The 21566-nt window shown below is 35.2% G+C and overlaps 1 protein-coding gene across 3 annotated transcripts; it reads left to right on the forward strand.

Moving 5' to 3' along the window:
- The first annotated feature begins 92 nt into the window (after positions 1–92).
- LOC130654256 (neurocalcin homolog) lies at positions 93–20314 on the forward strand. Of its 3 annotated transcripts, none has more exons than XM_057456805.1 (4): positions 93–243; positions 18416–18544; positions 18742–18985; positions 19859–20314. In XM_057456805.1, exons 2-4 carry the CDS (start codon positions 18448–18450, stop codon positions 20094–20096), a joined length of 579 nt encoding a protein of 192 aa, XP_057312788.1. In that variant the 5' UTR covers positions 93–243; positions 18416–18447; the 3' UTR covers positions 20097–20314. The 3 variants fall into 3 exon arrangements, with proteins under 3 accessions (XP_057312788.1, XP_057312789.1, XP_057312787.1); XM_057456806.1 differs by lacking the exon at positions 93–243 and adding an exon at positions 297–489; XM_057456804.1 differs by lacking the exons at positions 93–243; positions 18416–18544 and adding an exon at positions 13624–13770.
- Positions 20315–21566: the final 1252 nt, after the last annotated feature.

A 21566-nucleotide genomic window follows, 5' to 3' on the forward strand; every position in this document is an offset into this window, starting at 1 on the left:
TACCAGTTGCAATTTCCTTGGTTGATTGAAATATCCTAATCACCAATCCAGCTTAACAGTATTTTCAAAAAAAAAATATTTCATTATTCTTTAATAAAAACTTTGCCGTATAATTAGGGCTCTTATAGTAAAACGTACTAACACGATAATTTATCGAAACATCAGTTTAATCCGCCGGTTTTGTAGCTCAAATATCCCATATTTCCAAGAGCTCCGCAAGCGTAGGAGGGGCGCCGTGTTCAGGTAAAAAATATTGTTGATTTACTTGCTTTTCACCATGTTTATAAAAGCACCAGAAAATAGCAGTTGATGAACTATTCGCCTAAGCTTCGTATGTATTGTAGCTAGCAATAGCTAGAGGCTACTGAAAAGCCCAGTACAGGTTGTGCTGATAAATGCTGTTGTGTCTTATTCTGCATTCTCATAAAGAAACTACTAACACCATTACTAAAGCTTGAGTTCCATCTGGCGTTAATTTGTGTTAAGCAGGTGGGTTAATTGGAGTTAATTTTTAATGCCTAATAGAAACGTCGTTGAATTATTAGTGCACCTGCTTTAACTCTGATTAGCTTCTAGGCTAAATATCAGAATATATTGATATTTTAACGTGAATTAGCGCAAACACTTTTGAATAAAATAAATTGAGCATATTAAGTGTGCAAAAGCGTTTCTTACAAACATTTTATTCACAACGTCGGTTAAGAAACGTTTATATTTAAAACCTTTTTAGTTCTTCTAGAAGATGGTTATATTCTTAATATTACCCTAAATATACAAGTAATTCACGGTCCTAAAATCTTGAAATCTTTTTCCTTCTTTTTTTAAATATCCATAATATAATGCCTCCCTCGATGTTGTTCGATGTATTTTACCAACAAAATGAATTAAATCAGAGTTAATTTAAGTTGTAATGAAATGTCCTTTGCGCTAAATACTCAATATGCTTAACTTTAAGGTCATAAATTAGTGCAAAAATAGTAGCGCGATTTGGAATGGAAAAGAACCTTAAGATCCACCTAAGCACCAACCTGTTCTTTTGGATATATACACATAGCTAACTTAATACCCCTGTTAGATCTTTTTACTCTCACTATCTGTCATTAATAATGCTGGTTTAAAATGCACTAAAGGCTAGTGTCAATGACCAATAGATAAAATATAAATATGTGTGAGTGTAGAAAAAAAGTCTGCAGTATTTCATTATAAATGGTTGTAGGCTGATTTACATTTTTATATTTGAACGGTTATATAAGTTTCATTGGTAGCATGGCATCTTTATTCTCATAATATCATAGTATTTAATACTCAGGCCTAAATGTTTTTAAAATTGGGAAAAATTTCAGTAATTTGGTACATCCTAACATGGCTCTTAAATTTGGGACAATTCCAAAAAATCCGTGACACTTAAATCACTGTGGTTACTAAACTTTAGCTTGGGGGCAGGCAAAAGGGGCCACAGGCCTTGTAATTCAGCACTCATTTTAAGTGATCATAATTTTCACAATAATTTTAAAGGTAGTTAAGTTTACTTAACTTTAGTTAATTGCTAAACGACATGGACTGGCGTTAGTACGGTAGCGCGTAGCTGTGGTTGCCATCTTAGTTTCACAGGCCTGGGCTCCAATCTTCACTTTGTTCGTTCGGCTCTTTTAGTCACGGTCTCGCTCCACGATTCCTCTTTCGCTCGTGCTAGCCAACAGTAGTTGTGGTTTTAATCGTTATTTATCTATTGTTATCCTTTAATTGGTTCAGCAAATAATAACTTACGTGACGAAAGATGTTACTTGTGAGATTTCTGTGCGTGTCGATAACGCTAGTTCTTTGCGTCGCCGTTCGACGGCGTTCTGGAGGAACTTTGCCAGTGGCTGACGCAGATACGAAGAGTCTGGCAGAATGGGCCACATTGCCAGTTCAAACTCTACGGTTAGTGTGCAATGCATTAAATTTAATTGACTCAGGATCGCCTCAAATACTTGCTCGTCGCCTGTTTTCGTTCTACAATCCGCCACATTCGGTGGTAGCTACGTCGGTGACCACTACATCAGGTATGGCCCCAATTATTCCATCAACCAACGTGGCCACGAGGTCGACCAGACTCCGCCCACGCGGCCAGCCGACCAACACAGCAACCGGCGTTGAGTCAACTACAGTTGTGTCGTCAAATGTCTTCACTGGTCATCAGGCATCATCATCTTCGACCACCGACGTTGTCGAGTCGCCCATCCTTACAACAGCTGTGGTTACAGAGTTAATTAGAGGAGAATTGCGACGATTTTTCGAGGGTCACGAGGGGGAACGACTCGCGGGAAGAGCTCCTGACATAATAGAGCAAAATCAAGCGACAGGTGACACTTATAATACTAACTCTGTTGTTGAGACTCCTATTGTACACCATTTTGTGTCTGAGCCGTTTTCTGAAGGGGGTGAGTTTCCACAGGGGGGTCTTCCTCGTCCAGCCCAGGTTGGGTTTTCCGTCGCAACCACAGCGCGCCCTGCTCCCTTGCCGGCACTTCCTCAGGCCGTTTTGGACAAGGTTAAAAAAGGTGAGTATGTAAATTTTGATAGCTTACTGCCTGCTTTTGCCTCATCTTCAGATGAGTTTACGTTTAAGGTTCTCGGTGGGTCTAGCCCGTCAGTTGCGTTAGTTCCCAAGCAATCAAACCGCCCTAAGGTTAGTGACTTTTCATCTTGGATGTTAGCATGGAATAATTTTATCCGGTGCTTCACCTTTTTCTTTCCACATCGTGCATCCGAGCTTTTACACTATCAGTCTATCATGTGTGACTTCGCCTCACAGTTTACATTTACAGCATGGTCGACATACGATCGCATGTTTAGGTACCAAATGGCTTTTGATTCTGGTTTGTCATGGAACCGTGTAGATGACGATCTTTATAACCGTCATCTCCGAAGTGCCCCACTGCAGGTCATGTGTTTTCGGTGCCGGAATTATGGACATCTTGCATCAAGTTGCCCTCTTCGCACTGAGTCAGCAGCTGGGAACGAATCAGCACCTTCAAATTTAGCATATAGTGGGCAGCCCTTTCGTGCCCCCCAGCCTTTTCGCGCCTCACAGCGCTTTCGTGCCACACAGCCTTTTCGAGCCACGCAGACCCTCAGTAGGGCTGACACAGGTGCAGTCGGACAGGTCGATAACATCGCCACTTGTCGATACTTCAACGCACAGGGTCACTGTACGAACCAACAATGTCGCTTCGCACACCAATGCAAACACTGCGGCGACTCCCATCCTGCCTCACAATGCTCCGTTGTCCGCAAATATTAATCCAAAACCACTGCCTGTGTCTTGTCAATGTCCTGTCAATGTTGCTCTTTTTGAAAGATTGCTAAGGGAACACCCTTGTCAGTCTTTAGTGTCATTTATTATCTCTGGTTTGTCTTCTGGATTTGACATTGGTTTTCATGGCCCATGCACAGCTACCCGGCCACGCAACCTACTATCTGCACGCTCTAATTCTCAATCAGTGTGGGAGGCAATTGCTAAAGAATTAGCGCGAGGCCACACCTCAGGACCTTTTCTAAGCCCTCCAATTACGCCTCTGCATTGTTCACCTTTAGGTGCAGTACCAAAGAAAGACGGTTCTTACAGAATAATTTTAGATCTCTCCTCACCTACAGGCAATGCTATTAATGAAGGCATATGCAAAGAAGAGTTTTCAGTGCGATATTCCACCCTCGACGATGCCCTAAAATTGGTGTCTGGGTTGGGTCCCACAGCATTTTTAGCCAAAATTGATATCAAGCATGCTTTTCGCCTTTGCCCCGTTAAACCAGCTCAATGGGGTTTATTAGGCTACTGTTGGGAGGGTTATTACTTTGTGGACACTCGCTTGCCATTTGGCAGCCGCTCCTCACCCTTCTTGTTTAACTGTTTTGCAGATTTGTTATGTTGGATCTTCCTCACTGTGCTTGCTATTCCATTTGTGATCCATTACTTAGACGATTTCTTCCTTTGTGGGAGGTCGGCAGCAGAAGTAAATAGTTACTTGGAATCTATTCAGTCTATGTGCACTAAACTGGGTGTCCCTATTGCGGAGGAAAAAACCACAGGACCCTCACAAACTATAACCTACCTGGGCATTGAGATCGACTCTCAGCAACAAATCATTCGCTTGCCAGCGGATAAGTACAGGGAGTTGCACGAAGCTTTATTGGTTTGGTCTGGTAGGAAGAAGTGCACCAAACGAGAATTGCTTTCCTTGATTGGCTCTTTATCTTTCGCTGCCAAAGTGGTAAAGCCAGGCAGAATGTTCCTCCGTAGGTTAATTGATTTGTCTACCACCGTTGCATCACTCAATCATCATATCACATTAAATGGGGAGGCACGCTTAGACATTCAATGGTGGGTGGATTTTCTACCTAGCTGGAATGGTCTCTGTTTTATTCAAGGCGACCCAATCACAGCCGCTTCACTTAGCCTCTTTACGGATGCATCAGGGGTAGGATTTGGTGCTGTTTTTCGCAATAGTTGGTTCTGTGCTCCATGGCCCCCAACATTTCATTCTTTTCACATTAATATATTGGAGCTTTTCGCAATTGTAGCAGCGGTTAGGACGTGGGGTCGCGAATGGCGTAATCTGCAGATCATCATTTACACAGACAACGCGTCCATAGTTCATGTGTGGCGCTCAGGCACATCGCGGGATAAACACATCATGTCGTTAATTCGCCACTTATTTCTATTCACGGCGCGGTTGAACATTAATATTTTGCTTCAACATATTCCTGGACATACTAATATTGCAGCTGATCTTCTATCTCGGTTACAGGTTCGTCGATTCAAACAACGTCTTCAGTCCGCAGACGAGTCACCCACACCAATCGAGCCAACCATCTGGACCATCTTAGTATAGCCTCACAGTACTTTCAATCTCAAGCTTTGGCACCCACTACTAGGGCCACGTATTCCACTGGTGTTGCCTCATATCAGCGATTTTGTTATAGGTGGTCTCATCCTCTCTGGCCGTTGAACGAGGATATTCTAATTCGCTACATTTCTAGTTTGGCACAACGCGTATCTCACACTACCATTCGCGTTTACATCTCAGGCTTGCAATATCACTCCATCATGGCCGGCAACTATGTTCGAATAGCAGACATGAGTCGCTTGTGTTACACCCTGCGAGGAATTAAAAGAGTCCAAGGAGCTCGTCTCACCCGGCCGCGCAGGCACCCAATTACATATCAGAATTTGTGTTTAATTCATTACCGTATTCAATTTTTACAAGCTACAGTATATGAACGACTACTTTTCAAAGCTGCTACCTCTTTGGCCTTCTTTGGCTTGTTGCGCTGCTCTGAATACACTTATCAATCCAGTCGTCACTTCGATCCATCCACTGATTTATTGGTTGGAGATATCCAATTTTCCGCAGACAATTCCGTCATGCTGGTTCATATCCGGTCGTCTAAAACAGATCCCTTTCGTGTTGGTTGTCAGATTAGGGTTGGCGCTAACAATAACGCAGTTTGCCCGCTTCAGTGTATGCGCCGTTTCTTAGCGGTTCATCCCGGCCCAGGGTGGCCACTCTTCACTTACCAGGACTTCAAATTTTTGACTCGTCAGGACATAGTAAACCTCCTGGCTTCGTGTTTGCCTAATATTCCACACATTAATACACATTCCTTTCGCATTGGTGGTGCCTCCGCAGCAGCATCTGCAGGGGTGCCTGACAGCACTATCCAGATTTTAGGCAGGTGGACCAGTGATGCCTATAGACGCTATCTACATCTCGATGATGCACAGGTCATTGGCCTTTCTCGCAGTCTATGCACCGCTGGGCCACCTACTCGTGGGTGGAGCCGTCACACACCTTCTTCATTTTTGTTATAGTTTAGTTGGTGGCGCTCGTAGGCATCACCACACCTCTTCATTTTGTATAGTTTGTCAAGTGTGGTGGTGTGGGGGAATTTGGGGGTGTGTTGTGTATTTTAAACTCATGCTAGTATTCTTAAGTAATATTTTGCTATTCATGAACTATCAATCTTAAGCTGTCCTTGTTGGCAGTTTGTTAGAACCTGTCTTTGTTGACAGTTTGTTTAGAACCTGTCTTTGTTGACAGTTTGTTTTACTTATATTGATTGACAGTTTGTTTATGTGATCCTTGTTGACCACACTACATTTACGAGAAACTGTCTTAGACAGTTTGTTGTGGTCTTTGTTGACCTCTGTTACAATTAGATACAGTACACACATATCCTCCGAGACCCCTCATATCCGCCAAACTTGCAGTTTTTATTGTTGTTTTTCCCTGCGCGTTGTCAGCAATTAAAGGTAGTTAAGTTTACTTAACTTTAGTTAATTGCTAAACGACATGGACTGGCGTTAGTACGGTAGCGCGTAGCTGTGGTTGCCATCTTAGTTTCACAGGCCTGGGCTCCAATCTTCACTTTGTTCGTTCGGCTCTTTTAGTCACGGTCTCGCTCCACGATTCCTCTTTCGCTCGTGCTAGCCAACAGTAGTTGTGGTTTTACCGCCCACCCATCCCGTCAGGGCATTTTTACTGTTTAGTTCATTAGGTTTTATTCAATGTGAATATTTTTAGGACATTTATACACGGGAGATGTATATATTTTGTATACGTTGTATATATATTTACTTTGCGTTCATGTGGTCTGAAAGACAGGGTGGAGGGGGTGTGTTGTGTATTTTAAACTCATGCTAGTATTCTTAAGTAATATTTTGCTATTCATGAACTATCAATCTTAAGCTGTCCTTGTTGGCAGTTTGTTAGAACCTGTCTTTGTTGACAGTTTGTTTAGAACCTGTCTTTGTTGACAGTTTGTTTTACTTATATTGATTGACAGTTTGTTTATGTGATCCTTGTTGACCACACTACATTTACGAGAAACTGTCTTAGACAGTTTGTTGTGGTCTTTGTTGACCTCTGTTACAATTAGATACAGTACACACATATCCTCCGAGACCCCTCATATCCGCCAAACTTGCAGTTTTTATTGTTGTTTTTCCCTGCGCGTTGTCAGCAATTAATTGGATAGAAATATAATTTTTTACAGAATACATTTAATACTCAGGCCTAAATGTTTTTAAAATTGGGAAAAATTTCAGTAATTTGGTACATCCTAACATGGCTCTTAAATTTGGGACAATTCCAAAAAATCCGTGACACTTAAATCACTGTGGTTACTAAACTTTAGCTTGGGGGCAGGCAAAAGGGACCACAGGCCTTGTAATTCAGCACTCATTTTAAGTGATCATAATTTTCACAATAATTTTAACACTGTGGCAGTTTTGTAACTCAAGCCTGCAAAATCTTGTCAACATAGTTTTTTGAATTAACAGAACACGTAACTAACTACTTTCTTCAGTAATTTATGCTTCTATCCATTTTATTGGACCAATTTCTTTCATTTTCACGGTACATAACACCTTGTTCTCAATGTAGCCTTTTAATTTGGTGTAATGTTTCCTTTTGTTCTTAAAATGCGAGTTTTTATGCTTTAGCTACCCCCTAAATTGAAAACACTTTTTTTACTGAAGAGAAGTATTTTAATAAAGAAGAAAAATACAAAAATAATCCACAATAAAAAATATTATATTCAAATACATAAATAAATATTAAAGTTTACACAGAAAAACGGTATTTAATTAAATAACTTTTAGCGTTCTGTGATAATTTAATTTAACCACAAGTGGTTACAAACTGTTTTTATTGAGTTAATTGATGCACAATAAATATTTTTTTTGCCAAGAGATGCATCATTGACACAGTACAGTTTACACTGCCTTAGATTTTTTAAAGCAGGAAAACGAGTACACTTTGTTCTTCACATGTTGAAGAACTTTGCTAGACTGATTTTATGTTTGTACTCAATGTACAAACAATAAAAAACATATGTAGGTGTGTTTGAAAAGCTATCCAGTTAGCTTTCCTGCTAATTTACTGTAGAGAATTTTCTCCTTCATCACAACTACTCTTCCTTTGCATTAAGAAAGATATAGTCACCTTGTTTAGCTTGAATATTATCTTCATTCTGTGTAACAATTAGACCTTCATTATTTGAAAATCTTGGAAGCAAGAATTAATGCAACTTGAAAAGCTTTACAAAGTTCTGTTATAATCTTTGTTTTGAAAGATTTAATTCTTCCCGTAATCAGTCATCCACATAAGCAAGTATAAAGCCAGAATTTCCATCTACTTTAAGCAAAAAGATATTATACATTAAAATAAGTTGAAGATATCTTGCAATTAAGCATCACAAGTTCTTTTGATACAACATAATACCACACTCTGGCAGCATTCAACCCATGGACACATATAGTTTCTACAGAAGATTATTTTAATTGATTTAATTAAGTTGGTGGAGTAATCTCACTTACCTTAACTTATTGTACTATTTGTATGCTAAAAGATAAATATTCAGGGTTTGCTGTTATCTACCAGTCCTCCAAAGGATGACATTCATTTAACCAAAGAGTGCATATTTACGGAGGACTTTGAATCAGCTCTTTTGAGTTGTGTATAGTCAACAAGTTGTGGTTCATCTGGGACCTGAAATAAACACTATTAAGATTTTGCTCATTTGATTACTTATTTTGCTCTTGATTTTTGGCTTGATGTAATGATATAAGAAGAATCCTCATAGATTAACTTCCTGTTGGATAATCTGACAAAATCAAAGCTTCTTAAAACCCTCTTATTACAAATCTTGCTTTTGAGCAAAGTAAACTATCCACTACTTTGTGTACAAGCCCATAGACCAGAAATTCTATCTTGTCCAATTCTTTTAATTTCTTCACAAACATTATTATTATTATTTCCATTTATCAAGTTCAGTTAGTGTTTTTAGGTTTATTAAAGCATTCATCTGGGGCAAGTGGGCAAGTACTATTTCAATCACAAGGCAAATGAAATTCAAATAAATTAACTGTAAAAAATTAATTAACTATTACAAGTGAGCGAGATGCAAAAAGTTGACTAGTTGTACACATATGATACAGCATGCTTATAGCATGATTGATATCATATGTAAGACAGCATTCCTTTTTGCTTGGTGGCTTTTGTTATCAAGGACTGATTTTGTAGGTGATTTTGAGTGACTTGTGGTAACATTTCATGATTATGGAGATTTTGAGTAATGCCATAGTTCAGCAAAGCCTTGCAAGTGGGAAAAAAGTTCACACCAAGGAGGTGTACCAAAAATATTGTGATAGACCTTTTATTTAAAGTCTAACTTCTAACTGAAAGTCTAACTTCTAATTTCCATACTTTCTTCCTTATCAAAAATCCTCGAGAAGGCTGTCCATAAACAACTATCTGATTACCTCGAGAATAACAACATCTTATCAGGAAATCAGTTCGTTTATCGGAAAAGACGTTCAACTGAGCTAGCTACCATCCTGCTGACAGACAATATTCGCAAAGCTGTAGACAAAGGCAACTTGGTAGGTGCACTTTATATTGACTTATCAAAGGCTTTTGACACTTTAAACCATTCAATTCTCCTGGAAAAGTTGAAAAATGTTGGAATCAGAGGTTCTGCTCAAAATTGGTTCGCTGAATACCTTTTCAATAGGGAGTAATACTGTATTGTTGAGAAGTGTAAATCAGAACGTATGAAGATCACCTGTGGAGTGCCCCAAGGCTTGATCTTGGGACCACTTCTTTTCTTGATTTATTTCAATGACTTTGAGAAATGCTTAAAATACACGTATTCTTTTAACTTTGCTGATGACACTGTGGTTTATGTTGAGGGGAAGAACAAGGAATCAATCAAGTACCAGATAAATGAGGACTTGAAATTGATTTCAACATATTTCCAAATCAACCAACTAGTTATCAACTTGAATAAAGGCAAAACCGAAACTATGCTTTTTGGTACCTCGAAAAAACTATCATCCTGTGGTAAAAATATGTTCTTGTTATTTGATGACACTGAGATACAGGCTACTGAAACTACGTTGGATAGTTCACTTTCACTGTCTACTAATTTTGATAAAATCTCAAGCGTTCAGTATCCAAATTACGTATGTTGTCTTCTCTCCAAAGTTGTCTTACAACTGTACAGTAAACTTAAATTTAAGCCAAACGCAAAGAAATAAGCTTAAATCCATTGATAATCTAGCTGAAACGGTCACTGGAACAAGCCAACCACCTGTTAAAAACATATTAAAGAAACAATCAATTCTACTTGTGCGAAAATGTTTAGAAAGGAAAACATGTGCAAACTTTATTGATTACTTCAAAGTACAGTCCCATGGTAGGGGGACAAGAAATGATGGTTATAAATTACAAATTCCATTTCCAAAACTCAAATATGCAAAACCTGGTTTCTTTTCTATGGGTGTTACACTATACAACGAGCTACCATTAAATATTCGTAAAATTGAAAATTTTAATTTGTTTAGGAAAAATGTTTTGAAGATTTTTAACCTTTGATTTGATTTGATTTATATCCGATAGTCCCATACTCCATTTGATAGTACAGAGTGTTCTGTTTAATTTAACGTGCTTATTTTTCCTGCGGAGACTTTACTCTGTTGTGAAATTTTATTTGTAGCCTGTTAGTTTCATAAACAGACATTTGCTGTTTATTCTATGATCTCACACCCAATCTGGCAGTTTTAGCTAATTTTAAGACTTTTTAACTAGTTTTATTTTTATTTTTAAAGACAGGACGTTTGTTAATAGCAATATTGTATGTATATATTGAAAATCTATATCCTGTATAAAAATTGTTTATAATAATGATAATTATTATCGCAGTATTGCATTAGAGAAGATGAATTGCTTGTGATGGATTACATTGCATTGCTGTTTCACCATTAGGCATTACAATTGCATTGCACAACTGAGAAATTCAGCCTGTATATAAACAAGACATAGTCTTTACATGAATTTTATAACTGCTATGTAATTCATTTTTTATTAAAGTTTATGAAAATGTCCATCTGAATTTAATTTTGAAGCGCCCGACCTTACCTATATCTGGGTTGTACTTCTAACTTGCAGACCCTCCAGTACCCATTGGCACATGGGAGTTAAGCTGATTTGTGTCATAGCTTTTACTGTCCTCCTGTTAGCTGGAATGTTATAATAAACCTGAGCCAAATATAACGGGATTTCAAACCCTTTTGTATATGCAACAATACTGCTAGGTAAGCTCCAGGAAAAGGAGTTATTGTTTTTTAGGATAACTTTTTTTAGGATAACTAATCTATAAATTGTTAAAAATTTATTCTTTTATCACCATATACCAATTTATTATTTCGCTAAACACCCAACTGTTTACACAGCTGTGGGCTATTGTTTTTGACAATTAGTTTTATTAATCTAATTACCACAAACATGCCTTTGAAGTTGTTCAGAGGCTTGCTAAAACTGATGTTTGGAAAAAGGCCTGGTTGATGTTAAGGTTAAAGGAATTTGTAAAATTTTGAATTTATCATCATGTTTTTGTGTGCAATTTTAATGTTTTACAGACTGCCAAATACAAATAGCTTTGTTTGATCAGATGATTTTTATCAGAAATTGTGGACATTTTTATGTGCTTACTGAAGTTTAATATTTCATATTTTATCACAACAATCAGTTAGCCGTATGAAAATACCTGTAATCTGAATTTCCTTTCTTATTAAACTGGAAGAAAGAAAAACATTGCTGCATCAGAAAATCTATTACAGAGCTAATTGGCTCTGGTAACATCTGCACTAAAATTATATATGAGAATGGTCAGTCATTGTTTGAATTTCAATTCGATTTTTTTACTTTTGTCTGTGTTTATTATTTTATTTCGTATTTGTTTTTTAGCTGTTTTTTAACCTTCCTTGTCTAACAGACTTATCTTACTCTTCATATTTTTTTTATCGTCATAGTAATCTTGAATATTTAAGATAAAATGGCTTTTCACTTACATGTGAATAGATCAGGCGATTTTTTTATAAGCAACTTAAGATTTAGGTCAGATCTCATGTTTCTGATTTTTTAGTCAATATCTAGATCTGAAGTTGCTTAGTGGTTGTTTAATTTTGTTCAACTAATTTCAATTTATGTAAAAAGGGGGAAAAAGTTCTTGAAAATAAACTAAAGTATGCAACAAAGAAGTTATTATAGTTTACTTTTCTTGGAATTTTTTTTAAAGCGTGCCTCTCTCTATTTTCACAGCAAATAATCTTTTTTTGTTGCTTGTGCTTTATTTGTAGAGGACTGAAGTTGCTCAATAAATCCAGCTCAGTTGCTTATAAATAAGTGTCTTATAACAAAAAAAAATGTAAGATTTTTTTTGTTTTTTTGACGCAAAATCTGTTTGCACATTTTAATTTGCTGGTAAAATCTTTCATTAAAATTAAAGTTATTTTCCTGCTGTTTAATCTTTTGAGACTGCATTGGACACATTTGTAAACAACTTAAGCCTGGTACCCACCTATGAGATTATAATATTTTTCTGCTTATTCTTATTCTTATAATAATAAGCAGAAAATTTTTATAATCTCGTAATAATAACAAGGTAGGAATGTTTTAATGTTCTTGTGTTACTTTAGTCTTATGTTTAACATCTAAATAAGCATTCAAATAATTAATAAAAAATAAATCACAAATAACTGCATTCATACAAACAACGTTTAAAAACATGATAAGAATGAAATTTATTTTTAATTTAATTTCGAAACTATAAGAATTATCCAAGTTCAAGTTGTGAACAAATTGTAGTGGTTTCAGGACTTGTAGGGGAAATGACTGCTTAGTACAGTAAGTCTCCAGCAGTTTGTGACTGTTTGTATTGCATGAGGAAGTTTTGTTACAAAAACACATTAAACAGTGGTTAAATAATTCTGCTTTTAATTTATAAGTTAGCTTTAGTGGAAGGTATATCTTGATAAAACAAAATTGTAGATCCTTGCTTAGGCTGATTTTTATTTAAGCCAAGTTTGATTTCATTTAGGATTCCTGTCATTTAATTTTAGGGGTTACCAGATGTAGAAAAAACAGTGACTGCATGTTCTTCTCTTTTACTTGTTGTTTTAAAGTCAATCACACAGTTCCTAATGTCTGTTATATATGAATATATTATTATATACATTATATGTCTTGTATAAACTCGTTTTTTAACTTGTAACATACCTGCTAAGGATGTATTTAAATGAGTAGAATTACTATTAAACTAAAATTAAAACTATTAAAGTTTACTGATTAAATATTTTTAATTTCACTGATTCGGTAATGATTATACTGATAAGGATGACTTAAATTTATCAGTATTTTTGTACAGCTGCTGTAAAAATCATTCTGGAAAAAGTTAAGGCATGTTATTAATCAAGTGAGAAATAATGTGGCATTATATATTCCTTTTGAAGATACATGTGAGAATTGAAAAATACATCTTTAATAATGAAATATGGTAAATATAAAAATAGTCTTTGTTAACTTGCATATGGGATTTCATATCAATCTTTTTTAAATTTTTAATTTGAAGATTATAGATTTTCTTTAAAAGCCATATTGTGATGTTTTTCTGTTTCTTGTTATGTTGGCTTTGTGTCTTTTAATAATTTAATATGATATTCAATTCTGCTTAAATAGAAATCTTTAAAATTTAATAAATTTTTAGTGTACAAGCTTAAAAATTTTTAGTGTATAACAAACATTTGTTTAATGTTATTAAAACTTAATTTTAAGCAAGACATTTTTGTAATGGGTAAAAATAACAGCAAACTTAAAACTGAGCAACTCGAAGATATTCTTCAGCTAACTGGTTATACTGAATATGAGATACAAGAGTGGCATAAGGGTAGGCTTTTCTTGTTTACTTTATTTGTTCTCCACTCTTAACTCTCTTTTCCCCTCTCTCAAGTCGTTATTCATTTGTTTTGCTTTCCCAAACTCAACAATGGGCTCAAATGTTATGTGCATATATCTATCCTTGATTGTTTTTGCGGTATAAATCAAAAGAAATTGATAAGTAGTGCAGCAGTGAGTTGCGGTTATAGCCTTTTCAGGCAAGGGACTTTTAACCACCTCAGGCATTCAGCTTAGTTTTGACACTAAAAAATGTACAGTCTGCTAAGTTTATCTATTTTGGTAATTTTTTCTCCATTAAAAATTAATATATTATTTGGAAGACTATCTCATGTGATATTTAAGATGATGAAGAAGCCAATTAGGATTTGGATATGTTTTTTAAAATGATCAAGTAGCCAATTATTATTTAGATGACTACCTGATGTAATATTTAAGATGATTAAGACGTTTTTACCACCAACATCTTAACTCGACACACAATATTTTAATAGCGTTAAAACACACCACATTGCATTAAGAGACTGTTACAGTGAAAAAGTTGAGTTGTTTTTTCATAAGAGACCTACCAAGCTTGACTTTAAAACATTCATACTTCTCACCTGCAACCATACATGTTATTGATGGAAACAGCCTTTTTTTAGGTTATTTTTCACAATGACTCAACACCATCTTTTGGCCAGTACTCTGGTGTAGACCAGGTAAACAACATTTGTACAATGTGCTAGCTACACATTCTAAAATGCATGCATTAAAGAACAATCCGATCCATGGTCGAAAAAGGTCCTCAAATCTTCAAGCGTACTAAAAGCCAGCAAAAATTAGTTGTTTTTTTTAGTTCTATCTAAAGTTCTAAAGTTGATGTGAAATTAAAAAGTTACAAATTACAAATTCAAAGTGAGATAACAGAATTTTTAATTGCTTGTGGTTAGGATTTTCGAAATTATGTCCAGGGTTGTAAGCAAGGGTTTTATCAATGGCTTAGTCAGTCAGGTATTTATTTTATTTGGGTTATGACACATCAGTTCTTCTGTAATTTCAACGAGTTTAAATGTACAACATTTTGATAATTACAGTAGTTAAAGTAAAACAATTTTTTTTCTGAATAGTATAAAAAAAAACTTTACACTCCATTGTTTCTGAAGCCCAGTTGCTAATACCAAACATAAACAAGAATTTAAATCCTGATTGAATTTTCTGGAAAGCATCATTTTTTAATCTCTTATAAAAACGTCACTTTTGAATTTGGTTGGTTATAAGAGAAATAAGACTTCTTAAAATGTAAATAGAGCATGGCAAAACTTTAAACAGTACTTTAAATATGTGACTCCTTCATTGCACGACTTGTTTCTACAGGGTGCTTAGGCCTGTTATACAATGGTTGCATGATGAATTTCTCCTAACATAGCTTTTCATGTCTGTATAAGAACATTTTTTATTCAATTTTATTTAAATAAAAACTTTTTTAAGAGCAAATAGTTTTGATGCAAATTATTAATGTCCATTCATTCCACTTAAATTAATAAAGGTGGGTTTTTAATGATTTTGACGAATTATTTTGTTAGCATATTGGAGATCTGCAACAGTTGCTGTTTTAAAAAACAAAATGGCAGATGACAAGAGGTCTGTAGTACTTGTGTTACTGCACAAACTTCTTGATGCAGGTGATGAAAAGTCAACACGTGGTAAAGCAAGAGAGTTGAGAGTTGGAGAGGGCAAAATAGATATTTTATTAATATCATAAAGGAATTGAGAAGCAATGACAGGCTCAGATTCAGGGAAATGTTTAGAATGCCCATAATTGCAAATAATAATGTTTTTTTATTAAATCATTCGAATTGTAAACATTCCATTGACAAATTCAAATGTTTTCAAACGAACATGTTAACGTTCAGAATTCTGAAATGATTGAATTGTCTTCAGTTGTCTACACTTACTGTTTACACTTCTACACTGTCTACACTTACTGTTTAAGTTTTGAGGGAAACAAGCAGGATCTGGTTTATGTGCAAGGGCAGTAAAGTGCACAAGTTTGACAGTTGTGTGATATTTTTTGCTGTTTATAGCTCATCATTGTTTTCCCAAGGTTACCCAACATATTTTATTAAGCTGTGCAATTTTTTAAAATTTTTTAAAATGGGCATGTGCGAACTGGCGATTGATCTTTTCCAGCCATTTTTTCCCAAATAAGATCTTCTGTTATGGCCAAGGCTATTGTTGGTGGATTGTGACTCTCCAGCTCCTGAAGTATTTTGTTTGATGTGGGTAGGAAACTCTATGCGGATTCTAACTTTTATGTTTCCAATAGTAGCAGGTATAATGGCACCATTTGTAGATTGAACTTTTCATCACCAAATTTATAGATGTTAGATGATAAAGTAACATGTACCTTGCACTATTCACCAAATGGTAAACTTTCTGTGAAAATATCACACCATTTTTTCCACATACAGTTTTGGAAGCTCCACCAACAGAAACTGCAGTGTTATAGATTATACTATAAGACCCTTTAGTTGATAAGGATGAGTTGAGGAGTTGATAAGTCAGACTGATACATTACTACTTCATAGTCTTGTGGGACATATTCCTGTGAAAGTGTTTCACAATATTCAGCATTAGATTGAAGATAAGTGTTATGTGGTGAATTTGAAAGAGCTCTGTCAGGGGATTTTGCAGCCCAGTTGTTAGTGGATTGGCAAATTGCACATCTTTCCAAAGCTGTCCAATAGGTTTCTGCCTTGCTTACTGCTGCATGTTGATGTATGGCTGCTTCTCCAACGTGGTTGACTGCTACCTTGATTAGGGACTGTTACCCGACCGTGTGAATTGCTAATTGGATGCGATCAATACAATTTCTTTTGTGCTGTATAAATGACTTCATCATCTTCTAATGAGAGCTGGTTAATGTCCTCAATTTTACTACAGGATTCTGCATTAAAACTATTGCTATCAGAAAATATTTTCTTATTGAGTTTACATAGTTTAAACTTAAGCTCTGTGATAGTTCCTTTACCTAATCTTTCACCTGTGTGGCTAAGATTGGCTGACTTTAGTAAACGGAATACTAAGAGATCCTCCAATATGGTTATTCCATGTAATTTGATCTTATGATATATTTTCTGAAATCAAACAATAGAATGCTAAATGGGTAGGTTCTAGGCATTTCATAACTTTTGAACTCTTCTAGAGTCTGGTACTTAGTCAAAGTTTCGTCCTTTGAATATAACTTGTCTATACTAAGTACCTCTTCACAATCTATGTCAGGTTCAGAAAGTTCTATAACTTCTTTTTGACAGCCATTCCCTGCTTTTTCTTCTCCATTTTTTGTAAATTTACTTCAAATGGACATGAGTTTTTTCCAGACCTCGTAGGTTTTCGATTCACTTGACTAGATCTTTAACTGATTACATTCTTTCACTTTGTTCACACACTGGTATACAGATAAACGCGGTCAAGTAACTGACACTATACTTTACTTCATTTAAAGGAAATATCAGAAATAAACCATGTTTACTATTTCATACTTATTCTAATTATTACTCCAGGTTTTTATGGTGATTCGTTTTTGAAACAAAATTTAGGTGAATTGTGTATGCGATTATGGCGCGTAATATATGCTTTTCTAGATTCCTCACAGTGGCGTAAATTCTACGTATAGTATTAGTATTAAGCAGTATTTAAACCGAGAACTATGTTTAAGTGAAAGTTGGATTTTCAGGAAATAATTATTTACCTACTAATTTAAGGATTATTATCAATTATTAATAATCAAATTTTTACTGAAGGTACAGCACCTTTGAATATGCACGTAGTGTTAGGGTCAATTCTTTCATTCTATTAAAGAATTATAGTCTTTGATTGCGACACAAATACCAGTGTACGATTTCTCAATTAGAATACCATATTGAATTTTTACAGCTACCCACATTCGCTGCCGAAAAGCAAGATTCAAAGTTCAACTTTCCCGCCCTTTGATGAAAATTTAAAGATGGTAGCTTAATTCCGAAATCGCGTATCAGGTGCACAAAAAAACTTGACCATCATTTAGGATATTTTTTCTGACAAAAGAATTAAGAAGGTTAAGACCCTTTCTCTCCTGTAGTTATCTATGTCTTAAATACACCCTTTATAATCTTCACCAAAAAATACACGTGTAATGTAAATAGAATCTTTTTTATTTTCCCAGCTTAAAATAAATAATTTATCGTAAAAATTCAAAGCTTTTTAATTTCAAATTTTAGTTTTAAACATAAAATATATTTATTTTTTGTTCTGATTTACAGCGAGGCGATGAGACTTTTATTCCATTTTATTTGAAAGTAATTTTTTATAAGTGCATGCCATTACGCAAGGTACATCTGTTTTGCGATATCGAAAGGTGTTTTTATGTTAGTTTCAGAAGCATGCATTTTAAATAATCAGCTATGGCTGGTTGGCTGTGTTTATATATTTTTATATATTTCTGTATCGTATATATTTTATCCAAAATGAGCCTTATTATCAGAGGATTCTAAAATTTATGTGTTTGTGTGAAAGAAAATAAAAAGATATTTTGTGGCTTAAATAAAATTAACAATAAAAAAATCGATTTGTTTGTTTGTTTATCTCTTTACTTAACGTCTACTTCTTTACTGTAGAATTCATACATATTCTCTCTTCTTGTTGAAACATGGGAAAGCAAAACAGTAAGTTGAAGCCTGAAGTCATAAACGACTTAAGAGAGCAAACAGAATTCACTGAACATGAATTACAAGAGTGGTACCGAGGTATGACCTTTATCCATGCCAACTTTTATGACCTGTGTATTCTCAAGAACTTCTTCTTTAATTTTTTTTCTCCCTTGTTTGTTGTTGTGATACTGCACAATATAAAATTGGCGTGCAATGGAGGATGGAATCTTTGGGGACAGCTAAACTGAAAATCCAAATCTTTTTTACGTTACAAATAAGACTTTCCCCCATAGGTTTTCTGAAGGATTGTCCTGATGGAACTCTGACTGTGGAAGAATTCAAAAAGATCTATGGTAACTTTTTTCCATATGGTGATGCAGCGAAATTTGCGGAACACGTGTTTCGTACCTTTGACGCCAATGGTGACGGTAGAATCGATTTTCGCGAATTCATTTGTGCTTTAAGTGTCACAAGCCGTGGTACGTTGGAACAGAAACTCAAATGGGCTTTCTCCATGTACGATTTAGATGCAAATGGGTAAGGCGTTTGTTGTTTAAGCTTTTTGTTTCTGTATTAGGGTTTTTTAGCAAGGTTGCAGTCAACGAACCTTCAAAATGGTGAATAACTCCACAAACTTTGAAATCCTCTTTCTTTAATCTTAATTTTTGTTGTTTTTCTTTTCTTATTGATTTAGTGTTTTAACTAAAACATGAAAGATGATTATCGTAATTTAAGTACAAACTACAAGTTACTAAAAAATGTTCACATCAATACGATTGATTGTAGACATCGATATTGTTCATTGACGTGAACATTGTTTGCATGTTCCAATTTAATGGCATTATTTACCGAAAATAAACGCCTAACAAAAAAAATATATTTTAAATTTTTGCGTAAGTTTGTTTTCGCCATAAATTTCTGCTAAAGCTACCCTCTTTGATGTGCAGACAGACAGCGAGCATTATAATATGTAACATACACACGTGATTAAAACATTTTTCACAATCCGTCACATTGTCGAGAAAAAAAGCGGTTTGTATCATAAGATTGTGTGCTGACTTGCTGAACCTTCTTATGAAACTGTGCGTGGTAGTATGAGAATTAAAATTTTTTTAGCTTTTTATCAGCATTAGACACACAAAGATGAAATAAATCTGCTTTTTCTACTTTTGGTCTAACAAATAGAACCTTTAGGATGAAAAGTGATATGATTATTTCTATCTTTATACAACTACTTCTGCAGACAATAAGTGCATCAAGTTAGTGAAGTCTATGAAAAACTCCTATAAAATAGCGCTTGAAACACTGATCGAAACTGTTGTTATAATGTTTTTCTGAAGAATAACCCTTCACATGCATCACTGTCATATCGTTTTTAAAGTAAACCTTGAATTTAAATCTTTTTTTTAGATTTATCTCAAGGGATGAAATGTTGGAAATAGTGCGTGCAATTTATAAAATGGTGGGCAATGTTGTTAAAATGCCGGAAGACGAATCAACGCCAGAAAAGCGAGTAGATAAAATATTTCGTCAAATGGATAAAAATACCGATGGCAAATTGTCTTTGGCTGAATTTATAGAAGGTGCAAAAAGTGATCCATCTATTGTTAGACTGTTACAATGCGACCCTGCAGGGTCTAGCCGTTAATCATCCGTCTTTTTTTCAGTTTTTTTTCCAAACAGGGTTTATTGAGTATGGATTTTTCGAATAGACACTTGTATGAATGAAAAGCTACGTGCGATATGTTATTTTATAGTAATGAATTCGTCCCAGGGCGGTGTATTTATTTAAAGTCAATGTTCTCGTAACTCCGAATTTTTAATGTATGGTTCAAAAGTTGTTACAATGTTCTGTTTTCGCCTGTTTATGTTTTTTTCTTATATAATTTCTGTTACCGTAAACATATCTTCATTTTGATCCTTAAAGTTTCTTAAGTTTTTTTGTTTTTTGTTTTCTCAATGTTAAGATAAATTTATTTTTGCACTGTTGAAAACAACTTCTGGTCCATTTGTTAATTTCTTATGTCGTAGTTATATTTGGTCAATAAAAATACAGAAAATATAAAGCTTCCATTTAACTCTCGCAAGCTGGTGAACGACAAAGCGTTGACTGTGTCACGCGTAATTAATCGATTTAATGTCATATTTTTACGTTATACTACGGGTAAATTCTTATCCGTTACAAAACAAGGACAAGACAAGGCGTATGATATTCGTAAACTAGCTCGCAAAACACAGACGTTTACTTTACAGTCATAATCAATTTTTGTTTCCCTACTAGCACCAAATTTCAATGAAATCAGAGTACTCAAGGTGTCAAAATTTCGAAACCAGGTAGTGAATAATTAGTATTATCCAGAAAGGGCATAATAATAAATATAAATAAAAATTATAGAATAATAATAACAGAATTTTGAGAACAGAATAAAAAAAATTTCAGAAGGTCACAAAATAAACACAGCAGCAACGACAAAACAACATGTGAAGCACGACAGCAAGAGTAAGCAAAGGTGGCGTTCAATGTTTATAACTCGTGTTACACTGCGCTTCCGTAACTTTGAAACTCTCATAAATGTCACGCTGATACTTTTAGGACTGCAAGTCCCGCAGGTATGAAATCTGTCTAATAGTTTCATCAACATGTGCGAAGTGGTAACGTTCCCGCTTGGTTGGTAGGTTGATGGCCGCGAGATCGAAACCGATGACGTTACATTTTTTCCCAAATTTTTATACGGACCTTTATACTTGCAGCTGGTACCAGACCTTTTTACTATTCACCATTAGACGAACCATTTTTTGCGTATCGAAAAAAGTTAAATATAGTTCAGTTGGGTTTGATTACAGGGCTGGGTCACGAGATTTCTTTGACTAACGCAACTTTGTTCCTCCTTACGGCCCAATCTATAGAAAAAGCAATAACAAACCAACAACACGCGATTTTTATTGCCAAAACGTTGTAAATTAGTTGATATGATTTACAAATAAACATTTTTAATTACTGCCGCAGTGGCTGGGTAGTTGAACGTGACAAAAGTTTCGACAGGTTCAGTAGATTTGTGGTATCTCGTGATCAGAGCTGAACATATCAGGATATACATGGGATATGAGACCAATATGT

This window comes from Hydractinia symbiolongicarpus, chromosome 8, assembly GCF_029227915.1.
Source record: "Hydractinia symbiolongicarpus strain clone_291-10 chromosome 8, HSymV2.1, whole genome shotgun sequence".
Taxonomy (NCBI): domain Eukaryota; kingdom Metazoa; phylum Cnidaria; class Hydrozoa; order Anthoathecata; family Hydractiniidae; genus Hydractinia; species Hydractinia symbiolongicarpus.

Bases quoted from the DNA above. Each gene is read 5' to 3' on its own strand.
- LOC130654256 (XM_057456804.1), top strand. From the start codon at position 13,635: ATGTTATTAAAACTTAATTTTAAGCAAGACATTTTTGTAATGGGTAAA. The intron at 13,771-18,741 runs GTAGGCTTTTCT...TTTCCCCCATAG, and splicing joins GATACAAGAGTGGCATAAGG to GTTTTCTGAAGGATTGTCCT. The intron at 18,986-19,858 runs GTAAGGCGTTTG...TCTTTTTTTTAG, and splicing joins TACGATTTAGATGCAAATGG to ATTTATCTCAAGGGATGAAA.